The sequence below is a fragment of the Hibiscus syriacus genome, unplaced genomic scaffold, assembly GCF_006381635.1.
Source record: "Hibiscus syriacus cultivar Baekdansim isolate YM2019G1 unplaced genomic scaffold, ASM638163v2 tig00111670_pilon, whole genome shotgun sequence".
NCBI classification, from domain to species: domain Eukaryota; kingdom Viridiplantae; phylum Streptophyta; class Magnoliopsida; order Malvales; family Malvaceae; genus Hibiscus; species Hibiscus syriacus.
The window spans coordinates 1-13,835 of NW_024063151.1; the positions used below are offsets into that span (position 1 = coordinate 1).

The window sequence follows — 13,835 nt, forward strand, 5'->3', positions numbered from 1 at the left end:
AAAAATCCCGTAAATTGATCGTAGTGAAACGCTGTCAACGTCGTGAATTTCGATTCAAAGTTTCGACATTTTTTTAAACCGTCGCCGTGAAAATCGTCAATTCATCGCCGACGTTGCTCCGTTTTTGACACCTCCCGCACCATCGTGTTCCTTGTATCGTTCTGAGTCCATCGGTGTCCTCCTTGCTCCGTTGTCGCCGGTGCATGAGGGAGGTGAAGTATTCAAAGTTTCGACGTTTGAAATCGAGCTCTCCACCGTTCAAAACTTTAAACCGAGCTTGGTAAGTGTCTCAAAATCGCTTAAATATTTTGAGAATTTTTCGAACACCATAGGACTGTTCATGCGCTCCCACGTGCCGCCCCTGCGCGGGGGAGCTTCGAAAAGGATTGGGGCAGCTTTGACCCATTTGACCCGACTCGAACCGTTGACCCGACCCATTGATCGTTGACCGACCTTTGACTTTGACTTTGACCAAAAGTTAAAATTTTTGAAAAGACATGTTTTATTTAACGATGTCCTGATCCTGATTCCGCAGTCCGTTTTGCCAAATTCGAAGTTGAAAGCCTCCAAATTGTCAGTCAAACCCAAAATGCATATGCACTTAAGAGTTTTAGCTTTAAATGATTAAATTAAGACTTGAGGCTGATTAGTTATTGTTATTTAAAGGTACAAAAGACTCTCATGATCGCTCAATAGCTCGACCCAGCTCCTCTAAATCCGTTAGACCGTGTGTGCCAGTATTCACTCGTATGACCCGTAAATCTTACTATTTCATAAATTAATTATGTTACCCACTAGTAATGTAGTGTTATTACGAATTAGGTTCAAAAACTATAGCAGCGTGGCGAGGCCAATACTCAAATTATCGAGGTGTGTTCCTATATATATACTTAAGTATTTTATTTGTTTTAACATGTGGTACACTGAAATCTATGGTTACTGTTTTATTGATGCACTGATTTAATGGTGATGGCTTATGGATTATGATTGATAGCTGATTATTGGTTTACAGTGGTATATGATTACCATGATTAAGGATTTATGGAAATTATGTCACTGTATAAATTGTGTTTTTGAGATACTGATTTATAAAGTACAACTCTGATCAAACTGGAAAATTTTTATGGACCTAATGTGACTCTTAGGTAGGCTCTACGGCCCTGAGATCATTCTCGGGTAGGCCCTGCGGCCCTAAGATGTGTTCTTAGGTAGGCCCCGTGGCCCCGAAACTTTCTTGGGTAGGCTTTCAGGCCCTAAGAGTTCCCTTAGGTTGGCTCTTTATACAATGGATTTTTAAACTACGAGTTTAAAAAAACTACACTACATTATGATTTATGAGATTTACTAAACTATGACTTGTTTAATGTACCTATCATGATTTTATCGTAATGTTGGGACACATTGAGCCTAGCTCACTTTCAAAATGTTTTCCCCTTTCAGATACCTTCGGTTAGATACCCAGATCAAGCAGTTGGAGGATAGGCGCATTTCGTATAGTCCCTCTGAATGTAATTTTTATCTTGCAAGTTGACTTTATTATTGAAACATGAGCTTTTATTTCGAAGTATTTGATTTTATAACTACTACTGCTTTTGCTATTGATATTCTAGATTTTACAAAAGGTTTTAAATTAATTTGTTACTTTTTAGTTTTATATTCATGAGTTGGGTTTTTCTTGTTAAATTATTATACTTTTATAAATGTCATTTGTAACATGTTTTTAATTATCGAATAACATTTTTAGAAAAATGTCTTTAAGAATCATTAATATAATATGCTAAATTTGGTCGAAACGCATAGGGGGTATAGAGGGTTACAGAGTATGTCTTAAAAGTAAATCCAAATCAAACCAAAACCACATTTCCTGATAGTCTACACAAAAGAAGAAATTGGCTGTTTAAGTTAGCAAGCAACTATACATGGTCAAATAGCGAACTTGAAAATTAAAAAGAAACTATTAACATTTTCTTAATTTTGTGAGCCACCCTTGATGCTTGATTGCTTGATCGACCCAACCATGGTCCTTCAAGAATTGATGATGATTTGTGACACAATCCAAGTGAATTGTGGATTCACATGCTGGGCAGTAGTGAAACCAGTGGTCTGAATTTCTTTCCTTCTTACAAGCTTCACAATAACTTTATCCAAAAAACTTTATCAAGAGAATCATAGGCGAGCCTGAGAGGATGCTTATCGTACTCGTACGAAATGTTCTGTGTTAGCAAAATGCTGCTGAGTGAAGTTGCAATCAAAGCATCTGTAGCTAGTAGAATAGCCAAAATTACCACAACCAGAACATCTAAACTCATAATTGCAAGACAATGGCTTCATTACAAGATTGAGAGTACGTGGATGGGATTCATGGTTAACAATGATTGGTAAGTATTCACCTTTCATGTTGGTTTGAAACAGGGATTGTGGCAACTATCTGAGAACTCTTTGCCTTTGTATTCACATATCCTGTCATTACAAGAATTTTCTGTATTTATTTTCTTTTATGAAGTTAACATTTTAAAGAATCTGAAAATCATAAAAGAGAATATGGCTACAGACTGAGCAGCAGCAACATGCTTGAGTGGTGCAATTCAACCTGCAACGAAAAGGTATGTCAATTATATAACTCTATGCAAAGCAACTGCATCACCCTGATAAAGTATACCGATCAAGAATTGAAACGGCAGAAGATCTACTTACTACTTGCTTTCTGATTTAGAGTTCCAGGGAAACCGAAGCCAAAACTCAGTCTCTTCCTCAGAAGTCGACATCCTGCAGGCTGCAAGGACCGAGATAATATTGAAATTGAAAGGTGAAAGAATGGATTGTGTAACTACGTATACATTACCAAAACAAGGATATTTCAATACTCATACCTTCTTCAATGATGGCCTTTCATTAGTAAGTATCCTTGAGCTGGAACTCTTCAATGTGAACAGCCTATGAAGTAGACGGACGTAATTAGTCTAGGAAAATACAAGCTTAAGGACTCGTTCTATTGCAACATATTCAATTATTTGCATCCACTCGTTGCATTCAACAGATTCAAAAGTTCTTGTTATTACTTTTTAATCAAACACCTACAGAAGATTAGTAATTTGCAAAATGAATCCTCAGGCAATTAGTTGGCTGCTTCTGCCATATCTTTCTCCAGTTTCCCACACCTATGATGGTCAGTTCATCTAAGCAAGGGAATGCCACCTACAAAATTCACTTTATTGTGTCAATAACCGGAGGTAATATTAATGAAACTGAGAATAAAACAATGGAATTTACGACTAAAAATAGAGAAAACAGCATCCACTACATGAACAGGGCAATCAAATATTTAAGGAAAAGAAGATACAGAGAAAGGTAAGGGAGTATCACCTTTTGATCGAAGAGAGTCAGAGGGAATCTCCGAGTTGATTCCTTTTGCACCGGAGACGAATGTTCTTAGTGTAGGACAACTTTCTATACTAAGACTTGTCAACAAGGGGAATTCAAAGTAATTTCCATGGCAGAATCTAGTCAGTTTAGGAAGGTTTTTGAGCAATAGAAATTCTAGTACACGAAACTTCTGGTTCATCATTTCTTCTTTGGCTAATCCTTCCAAAAAGATCACATTTTCCACATTCTCACAGTTTTCGACCGTTAGCTTCTTGAGATGCAAAACTTTTAACCATAGAGGACGAGAATAGGCAGTTCAAATTATGACAGCCCCTAATAGTCAAGCATGTTAAATTTTGGGCATAAGAATGTGTGGCCAGAAGCTTGTGTTTCCATGCTCGCTGAATGCTGATTGAAGATAGCTCCAAATCCTCCAAGCCCGGGAAAACCTGCATACATATATATAGTCTTGAATGTATGGAGAAAAGTTTCACTTTTTGATGGATGTGAAAAGTTTCACTATTCATCAACTACATTATGCACCAATCTGTGTAATTGTTTTCATAGTATTTAGTTTGGAAAAATCAAATATTTAAACTCAATTTGCAATTTTATCCTATAATTTTTATTCAGAAATGTTAAATTGTTTATCCGTATGATGAACATTAGAACTTCTCATCTTATAAAATTTTACCATTTTCTTTTGAAATGGTTCATACCTTTTCTACAAACAACTGTTGAATGACAGCATTAAGGTCGCCTTCCCAGAGCCCTACATATTCACCTTTAGTTGATTGTAGTCCATGAAGCTTTGGTGTGCTTAACTTTCCCTTTGTGAAAAGTTCCATCTTTGGACAATGTCTCATGATTACTTCTTCCAAGGAAGGAAATACTAAGGTATAATTCCCTGTGCAGAACCTTGATAGGATTGGAAGGCGATCAAGTTCTAAAGACTTGAGTTGGGAGAAAACGATGCCATTCATGAGTTCATCAGTTGTTGAAGCTATGATTTCTTTTAACATTTGGCAATATATAACACACATTCTTGTGAGTTGGGGAAAATATAGGTTTGGAAGTGCTCCATGCCATATCTCCTTCATATTTCTGTTCCGAATCACATGTAATTCTTCTAAATTGGGGAATGCTTCCTGAAAAATTTGGAAAAATGTATGTTCAATAAAAATTGTCTAAACTGATGCCATATCCCCTATTTTACCTCAATTTTATAGGTTCATCAATTGGGTCCAATCGCAAACTTCATCAAGACTGAATTTATGTCACAAATTCTAACAGATGCATATGTATTAAGTTAGTTTTGTGAACTGTTACCTCAGTGACCCAAAACAGGGGTTGTTGAACAGAGATCAGAGGTTGGCTCTCTCCTTGTGTTTCTCCAAAGTTGATATACCCCCTAGCCAAATTCTCTACTTTGCTGCAATCACTCACCACCAATTTTTCCAAGGATGGCCATTCCGTAGTATGCACCTTGGAGTAGAAACCCTTCAACTTGGGTAGCACTCCAAGATACAACTTTGTTATTTTAGGAAACACAAACTTGGTGATTGATTTGAGTTCGACCGATTGGGCGGATGTTCTGCGTGTGAGTCATTGGAATTGCGTAAGTGATCGTCATCAGGTCCAATTATTTCTTCAACCGACTTACATTCCTCTATTACCAGAGTTTCTAGCTTTTCAAGTCTTTTCACCACACTAAAAGGTAAAATATTTGAAACTTTCACAGTCTTTCACCAAGAGGAAGGTCAATTCATTAAATGAATTCATATTGGGTTTATCGTGCCATATCTTTCTGCACTTCCCAATACCTTGAATGGTCAAATGGATCAAGTTAGGGAACACAACCTGCGGAAATTATTTAAGTTAATAAATAATTTGTAGAGGATATATATATATATATATATAAAGAGTACCTCAATTTGTAGAGGATATAAAAGGATACAAAAAAAACGAAGAAAATCACCTTTTGGTTGAAGAGGGTTGGGGAACCAGTCTCTGAGTTTTCTCCATGACAGAATGTCCCTAATTTTGGAAGCCTACTGAGCTCCAATAGATTTAGTTTAGTGAACCAGTAAGCCTCAGTTATCCCTTCTTCTTCTGCTGTCGCTTCATCTGTAAAGATCACTTCTTCTAAGTTGTCGCAATCGACAAGGCGAAGTTGAACGAGTTGCACAAAATTTTTTCTTGAAAAGGATGGAAATATATATTCCAAATTGTGGCAACCCTTCACAATTAAGATTCGCAACTTATGAACACTAGAGGATATGGCACTGTGTGGTACATCTGGCCATAATTTCTGGATGTTAGTGGACGATAGCTCCAACCAATCCAAATTGGCACACAAAACCTGCAACCACAATCCTCATTGCATGAATTAATGTGATTGTTAAAAGTCAAAACACTAAACAGAAAATAAGAGAAGGGAGAGACCTTATCATTGAAAAAGGGTGTCTTTTCTCCTCCACCTACCTCCCTTGTACATGCCATTGCGTACATCTTTGGACAGTCATCTACTTCAATTGTTATCAAAGATGGACAATGCAGAGTAATACTTCCCATGCAAAAACTTTTCAAATCTGAACATGACTCCAGTCTTATTCACAAGATTTGGTAAGCAGACTGTATCCATCGCAGTTTCCTCTGCTTCTTTCTTGATAATGTACTCCATCATGGGACATTTTTTAACTCTTATATCTCTCAATTGCACAAGTTCCAAGGCCATGGAAACGCTAAATATGTATTTCAAGCTATTACAATTACACTCAACTTCTAAAAATTTGAGGTTCTTGAAATCTACACTTTTCTCCTTCCATATTGACTTGGAAAATTCGGAAAGGATCAAATGACTGATGCCTTGGTACCCTTCATAAAGAAAAAAACAGAGAAACAAGGGTTAAAGTTATAAAGGATTCAAGGTTACAACTAAACATACGAAAGGAAGAAAGAGATTCAGGAATAAAATAGAATATAGCTAAAGCTAAATTAAATGAATGCAAAATAGTGAATACCTTTTTTGAATGCAACTGTTGGACAGTGCTGTCAAGGTCACCACTCCAATGTTCTTTACCTTTTCCATATTCTACACTTTGCAACAACGGCGCATTTAAAACTCCCTTACAAAATATCTCCAGCTCAGGACAGCCACTCACTATCACTTCCTCTAAACATGGCAATCCAAATGTGTGGTTGCCTGAACAAAAACTCTGAAGTCGTGGTAGATTCACAAGTTCCAAACTTTTCAACCTGCTGAATATAATGTTGCACGTTGCTTCATCTTCCTCACTTCCAACTATTTCCTTCATTGAAATGCATTCTCTTATGATCAATTGTTTGAGTTGAGACAGACCCTGCACTGCTAGACATGTATCTAAGTATTTCATTCGTTCGCATTCCCACACCTTCAAGGTGGTGAGATTTTGAAACGATGCTGAGGATGATCCTAAGCTCATCAGATTCCTACAATGGTGAACTTCAAGAGTTTCAAGGTTGGGTAGAATGCGGTCCACTTGTACGTCTTGCTTCCATAAGTAATGTTTTAGATTGTCAGAGAAGTCAGTTCTATTTTTCTAATTGTTGACAGTGTCCCATCATACGTCCCCTTATTACCAGCATCTCCTTCGGTATAGAATAACTCTTTGATTTCACAATCAAGGATACAAAGCTCTTCTAGATTGTAGAATCTTTCAAGGAAAGAAATTTGGAAATCATTATCTGATTTATTACGGTTGCCTTCCACCCTAAAAGCTTTTATTTGATGGAAAAGGTTGTTTGGAAATTGACCACCACTTATCATTGCAATGTAATCATCACCGATTTCCAGATGTTGTAGTTTAGGGATGACCTGAAAACCAATCAAAAAACAATTTTGGAGTCACTATGTTCATCTTCCTATGTTAAGATTTAATATTTTAATTTAAAATAAAGCAGAATAGAGTGGGAAAACGGCAAAAACTAGAGTTGATAGAGAAGGAAAAGGGAAAAAAAGAATTTTATTTTTATAAATACAAATTGGTAACAACGTGTCAAATATCAAATCACTGAATTAATATTTTAATTAAAATAAAGCAGAACATATAGAGTGGGAGCGAGAGGGCTTATACCTTTTCAACCAAGAAAAGTGGTGGTTGGGAGTCAAGTTGTTGGTTGTGAGTGATGAGTTGTGTACCAAATATCTTCATTTCCCCACACTCGTATGCTTTTAACTCTTTTAACATTGGCCACTCTGTGGTATGCCTACCTGGGTAGAAACATTTGCATTCTCGTAGCCCCCAAAGCCAAAGGTAGGACAGCTGATCAAACTCGAAAGTGACAGTAGTTTCCGAATCCAATCCTTCCTCTACTTTGGAAATAATCTCCTCCACTCCACAATGGGCTATTATAAGACCACTGAGTTGTGGGAGATATCTGGCTACTGAGGCTGGAAATACATTCTTCAGACTCGCACAATTCCAAACATATATTCGATGTAGATTTTTAAATGAAAAAATGTCTTTGGGACCGTTTTTCCAAATATATTCAAGTTTGATAAATGTGAAATGTCGATTTCTCTTAGTTTGGGAAATGAATTTGGTGGAAGTGGGTTCTCCCATATCATCTTCAACTTTGTCAAGAAGGAAATCTCATTTCCTCCAAACTGGAAAATGCAACCTGCACTCATCATGCCAAAATAATGAAATTAGATGCTAGCGCTACAAATACATCTATGACTGCGCGTGTGTTTGCGATTGCATATATATAATTTTGAAGGCACACATTTTGATATATATTTTAAAAATTTGGAGCACATATTTCGTGAAAATCATTTTTGTGGTCTGGATCTTCAGTTATGTTTGCTATATTTATTATTTTTAATTTGAATTTTGTATAATGTAATATAAAAATATTAATTATATTTGATAATGTGTTAAAATTAGGAACTTATGAATGCTAAAACCAATAATTAAGCTACCTTATTGCCGAACAAAACATGACTACAGATGCGTCGGTTGCCTTCCATTGAAGATCTGTATATGAAACCCTCCAATTCGGGACAGTTGTCTACCGTCAGTGACTTCATGGCTGGAAATTCAATAACTTGAATTTGATAGTCAGAGCAAAATCCAATCAGATGCTGAAGATCCTCTAGCTTTAAAGACTTTAACTGAGGAAATAATGATAAAGTTATAGCAGCCTGGGTTTCTTCTTCTATTTCCTCCAAAAATGATCTCTTAAGCAGTAGCACCCAATTATCTCAAAGTCTGTGAGATGCACTAGACATTTAGCCATAGAAAATGAGAATAGGTGTTTTAAGCTTCCACAGCCCTCGATTTTCAATGTTTTTAACTTCTCATAAGTGAATAAAGATATACTTGAAAGCTGATTGTGCCATACCCTCGTAACATTAATCGACTTCAGCCACAAATTCTCTAAGTAAGGGAACGATATCTACAACCATACAAATGATTTCAGGAAATATTTGAAATAAAAATTTAAAAGACATTGAATTGTAAATACCTTTTTATTGAAAAGTGGCAACTCATGTTGAGGTAATAAGCTGGTAGCACCGGGTTCGTGTTGAGGGCAAAAGCTAATGAGCTTAGGAAGATCATGCAGTGTCAGAGACTGTAATTGAGGAAACCCATATTCATCATTGATAATGTATTCAGTATCTAAACCATTTTGGATATGCAGATTCTTCAACTGCGATATGCTTTCCTCATCTATTAACTCCCGCAATGCAATCTTCACGCCTTTGAGTTCATCCAAATGTAAATCTTCAGTTTTTTTCAAAACTTCTTAATTCCAAGATCCAAATCATCCATGCCTGTGTTTAGCCTCAGTTTTAGGGTTCTTGAATATTGGTAGCTGCGAAACCGCTCCCACTCCCATTCCTTTCCTATAAAAATCTTGCATCTTTCCAATTTCTGCAACACTTGAAAGAAGTCGTGTGGTGTCGCCTTAGCATCCGGGATTTGAACTTCTAAGGTGGACAAACGAGACAGTGCATATAGATCAGCAAGAGTGGCACTGCTTTGTCCCCATTGAATAGAAGTCCCACCCATATAATTCTTCTAATCTTGACAAACTTGACAACACACCGTCTGAAATTGTTTTGAGCTTAGCACAACGACTCACGTCTAACAACTTTAGCTTCACCAGTTGCCCAATTTCTTTTGGTAGAAATCTAATATCAGATTCCAAAAGGCTAAGAATTTCCAAGCTCTTTAGCTCTCCAATAATGCTAATATTATCTCCCAGTTTGCAGTGATCTAGGCACAATGTGTTGAGGCTTGTTAGTAGACGAATTGATGAAGGTAAAGAAGAAAATTGCATTCTAGCCAAAGCTAAGACTTTAAGATTTGTTGCTTTCTTGAAGAAGTCATCCGACGTCAGGAAAAGATCCTTGCTAAACAAAAGGAAAAGAGAAAGTTGTGGACAATTTAACTGGTCAGGAAGACTGTTGAGAGTAGGATATTCCAAACAAATCTTGTTGCACTTTTTCATTGATTCTTCATTTGGCCAATCCATCATAACATCATCATTTTTCAAGGAAAACACATGACTGTCCTTGGAAGCCATTGATTTGGCCACAATATAAGTAAGATCATGCACATCAAAGCATTCATCATTGGTGTTACTATCAAGCAACAAACAAGATGCTTTCAGGGTACTCATCATTGTTAACAACGCATCTAGTCCTTCTTTCAGGGTGCCCACTCCCTTAATTAAACCCAAACCAATTGCATATCTCAACAAGTCTTCAACTCTAGTGTTACGACGCAATAGACTGCAAAGCAAGAAAACCTGCTTGAGGTCTTCACCCCATAGCTGATTGATACTCAATTCAATAGCAGAATATACCTCAGCAGATATCTCGCTTGGATTTTCTGAGTAAGGCCTCTGTAGCTGTCGTAAAGCCTCATTCCAAACAAATAAACTTCTTTTTTGCAACGCCCTAGCAACTGTGGCAATGGCAAGCGGCAATCCTGCACATCTTTTGGCTACCTCAATTGCTGTAGATTGCAGCTCTTTATCGCTTTCAAAACTGTCCCCAACCATCTTCTTAAAAACTCCCAGGCTTCTTCTTCATCTAAATCACCAAGCTTAAAAGTCTTTGTAGCACCCATTCCATTGCTTAGAACATTTTCATTTCTTGACGTCAACAGTATCTTGCATCCTTTGTGTTGACTTCCAAATGGAATTCCGACTTCCTCTAGGTCCAGTTTCTTCCAAATATCATCCAGAATAATAAGAACCCTCTTATCCTGATTCTTCCCTTGATTTAACCTTTCACGTAATGTACTAGCTCTTACAACTGTACTCTTTTCTTCGATCTTCAAACCCAAATATTCTGCTATTTCGTCTTGGATTTTCTGAATGTCAGGTGTCCGAGATACAGTGACCCTAACCACCGAATCAAATGACTTAGCCTCCTGGAGTTGTTTATGAACTTCTCTGACTAGTGATGTTTTCCCCACGCCAGGCATCCCGTACACTCCGATCATGCTCACAGTAGAATCTTTCAGTGACTCCATGATTTCATCGACAACCTTTTCCCTTGATTTAAAGGACTCAAAGTCTGTACCCACTATGGGTTGTGGAAGATCACGGTAGCCCACGCTGCTAAATTGACATTCTTTGACAAGCTCATCAAAAGCTGCGGCATCTTCTTCCGCTTTCCTGCTAAGCTTGTGTCGAGACTTGATGTTGGGACAGAAGCCAAAGAAGCACTTGTTTGCTTTGACTTGAAGATCATCCACTTTATCCTCCTCTTCAGCGATAACCTTGTCCACTCTATCGCACCAACCCTGAACATCCGCTTTAATCTTCTGCACGTTCCTTTCTGCAACAAAAATATCTTGCTGCACGCTTGATCTTTTGTCCATCAACTTCTGAAGTTTGTCTTCGAAATTCTTGACGTATCTCTGGTAGAAAACTACATATCTGATATGACGTTTTGCTTCATGAAAGATACCCTTTGCAGTTTCAGAAGAGATATTGGCAGCAGCACCAGTAGCAATTGCTTCCATTTCTTCTTCTTTTTTTCTTTGGGGGAGGTCCGAATGGAAAGCAAACAAACAAAATGAACAATGGATACAATAAAGGAGAATCAAGAAAGAAAATACTGAGAAGAAGCAGGCAAGAAAGAACAACCTTAAAATCAGGGAATGAATGAGACGAAGGTTAATAGGTAAAACTTAACGATGAAATGAAAATTGTGCTGAACACTCGCTCGGAAAAACTGAATTTCCAATCAAATTCTGTAACCCTTGGGCTGGATGGTTTCTTTCATAATATTGAAGAAAATGAGGTAGAGAGATAGATTAAAAAAAGACTAAGCACTAAGTATTTATTTAGATATGTTTAATGTTTGTTTTGTTGTCTAGTGGATGTTTGTTTGCATTTACCAAAAGTCTTGAAAATATCACACCTCACATGCCAATCGTTTACCAAAAGTCTTGAGAATATCAAACTCACATCGATTTGATATAAATTGTCAGATTCTTCCATGGATTTGTTTATTTTCATTCGATAATTTCGCACGTGGAAAAGTGAGAATGGGAGGAAGTTTATGCATTATTACTTGGTGTAAAGTTGGGAGAAAATAAATATTTTTAAAAATATATGTTAAATTTTTTTAGAAATAAATAAAATATTTATCGTTATTTAATAAGTGTTTGTGGAATTATTTTTCTTAGATTGTATTTTAAATACTATTCCAAAATGTATATAATATATATAAATGCCTTTTTAATATTTTACCTAATTACTTATTTTACAAAAATATAATTATAATATATAATAATATTATATTTTTAATCAATATAATAGATATATCAAGTAAATTAAAAAGTGTATAAATGTAATTATATTGTTATATGTAATTATAAAACTTTAAATTTATATAAATGTACAAATTGTATTAATTAACATAAAAATAGCATTTATTAAATTGATCTCTACCATTTTATTTTTTTTATTAATCATGAAATAAATTATTGAAAGATTATAATGATTTTTAAAAATGTTAAAGATAAATTATTATTTGGTGGTTAAATGGGGTGATATTTTATTTAAAAGTTCTTTGTTCGAGTAATTATATCCAGGGACAAAGCTATGTGTAAGGTTGGGCCACTTTCCCCTATTTTTTTATTATTAAAAATTATATAAGGAGAAATATGTATTTAGACCTTCAAATTTTGGTTTATTTTGATTTGCCCCTCCCATTTTGGTTTAGTTTGATTTTACCCCTTTCATTTTCTATTGTTAGTTACATCTTGTCTCTTGAAATAGAATTCTGACTACGTCTGTGGCTGTGTCTACAATGTGTGTATCAATATATGTATTAGATATGTATTATCAATGACTGAAAAATATTCTAAATAAATATTATCTCAATTATCTTAAACTATAAAAAAATATTGAAACATAAAGTACTTCTAAATTTATTATCAATTGAACCCAAGGAATAGCTTCGTTGGTTGTAGGTGTTTTTCCCCATAAGTAGGGTGAACATTCGATCGAGTGGAGTCCAAAAGTTTCAAGTTATTCGAGTTGACGAGTCTTATTTTATAGTTCAAACTTAACTTGAAAATTTTCCTAATGAAGTCGAGTTATTTGAGTTTCTATACAAACTAAGTTGTAATTATTTATAGTATTATAGTACAATTTTATTTCAATTTTTTTGAATTTCTCTAACCATATACAATGTGTGTGCGTATATACGCACACACATATTTCTTCATATTCTTTTCACATTACAATGTTATTTAATATATCACATACAATTTAAAATTGTAAAATATTTACAATATTATATTTCAAAGAAGGTATTTTGAGGATAAAAGACTAATGTGAGTATAAAGGAGTCGAAGAATTGATGTGAAAAAAGAATTTGTAAACAATTGTAGCCAAAATACTAAATTGAGTATAATACAAAGTTAAATAACTAAATTAAAAAAGAGAGTACATTTTTAGTAAAAAATAAAAATTGAAATTACATAAGATATTTTATAGTGGTAGGGGAGCATGTGGTTTAAATTTGGTCAAATAAAATGAAGGATGAATTGAAGAAATACGAAAATCATGCAAAATTGAGGGATTAAATTGAAAAAAATAGAAAATTTGTTATCAAAAGTGAAATTGAAAGTACATATGTATTCTATGATGGTTTAGGAGCATGTAGTTTAAATTTGGTGAAATTTTAACTGAAAATGAAGGAGGAATTGTAGGAATAAGATATTAGGGACCAAATCGCAAATTAGTCAAAATACTCATTCAAATTTTTAGTTTTTCTAGTTGCTCAAAATTTTGAAATTTCAACTCGACTCAAATTCGAAACTAGAATTGACAATTCGAGTTAACTCGAATAACTCGAAATTGGAAGGAAAAAAATGATTTTTTTAGTAGAGTCAAGTTTTACTCATCCCTACCCATAAAAGGCATAGGTTCAAGCAATAATGATTGTATAGGCGCGT

General features: G+C 35.3%; 3 protein-coding genes, 2 long non-coding RNA genes and 1 pseudogene across 6 annotated transcripts; all 6 read right to left on the reverse strand.

The window, feature by feature from the left end:
• Nucleotides 1-2,541: 2,541 nt before the first annotated feature.
• LOC120167140 lies at nucleotides 2,542-2,956 on the reverse strand. The gene is made up of 3 exons (XR_005520007.1): nucleotides 2,871-2,956; nucleotides 2,695-2,773; nucleotides 2,542-2,590 (listed from the first exon to the last, which is right to left on the reverse strand). It is a non-coding gene; the product is annotated as an uncharacterized LOC120167140 (long non-coding RNA).
• Nucleotides 2,957-3,077: 121 nt separating this feature from the next.
• On the reverse strand, nucleotides 3,078-3,617 carry LOC120167150. The gene is made up of 2 exons (XR_005520009.1): nucleotides 3,364-3,617; nucleotides 3,078-3,195 (listed from the first exon to the last, which is right to left on the reverse strand). It is a non-coding gene; the product is annotated as an uncharacterized LOC120167150 (long non-coding RNA).
• A 10-nt stretch (nucleotides 3,618-3,627) lies between these two features.
• On the reverse strand, nucleotides 3,628-4,773 carry LOC120167130. Its single transcript, XM_039176229.1, has 4 exons — nucleotides 4,693-4,773; nucleotides 4,083-4,511; nucleotides 3,667-3,812; nucleotides 3,628-3,634 (listed from the first exon to the last, which is right to left on the reverse strand). The coding sequence occupies exons 2-4, from the start codon at nucleotides 4,461-4,463 to the stop codon at nucleotides 3,628-3,630; spliced, it is 534 nt and encodes a 177-aa protein (XP_039032160.1). The 5' UTR covers nucleotides 4,464-4,511; nucleotides 4,693-4,773.
• Nucleotides 4,774-4,798: 25 nt separating this feature from the next.
• On the reverse strand, nucleotides 4,799-6,222 carry LOC120167146. Of its 2 annotated transcripts, XM_039176241.1 has the most exons (4): nucleotides 5,809-6,220; nucleotides 5,699-5,725; nucleotides 5,342-5,611; nucleotides 4,799-5,223 (listed from the first exon to the last, which is right to left on the reverse strand). In XM_039176241.1, the coding sequence occupies exons 1-4, from the start codon at nucleotides 5,935-5,937 to the stop codon at nucleotides 5,074-5,076; spliced, it is 576 nt and encodes a 191-aa protein (XP_039032172.1). In that variant the 5' UTR covers nucleotides 5,938-6,220; the 3' UTR covers nucleotides 4,799-5,073. The 2 variants fall into 2 exon arrangements, with proteins under 2 accessions (XP_039032172.1, XP_039032171.1); XM_039176240.1 differs by having other exon boundaries at nucleotides 5,342-5,725; nucleotides 5,809-6,222.
• Nucleotides 6,223-6,913: 691 nt separating this feature from the next.
• Nucleotides 6,914-7,880, reverse strand: LOC120167134. The gene is made up of 2 exons (XM_039176233.1): nucleotides 7,479-7,880; nucleotides 6,914-7,219 (listed from the first exon to the last, which is right to left on the reverse strand). The coding sequence occupies exons 1-2, from the start codon at nucleotides 7,590-7,592 to the stop codon at nucleotides 6,914-6,916; spliced, it is 420 nt and encodes a 139-aa protein (XP_039032164.1). The 5' UTR covers nucleotides 7,593-7,880.
• A 997-nt stretch (nucleotides 7,881-8,877) lies between these two features.
• On the reverse strand, nucleotides 8,878-11,561 carry LOC120167142 (annotated as a pseudogene).
• Nucleotides 11,562-13,835: the final 2,274 nt, after the last annotated feature.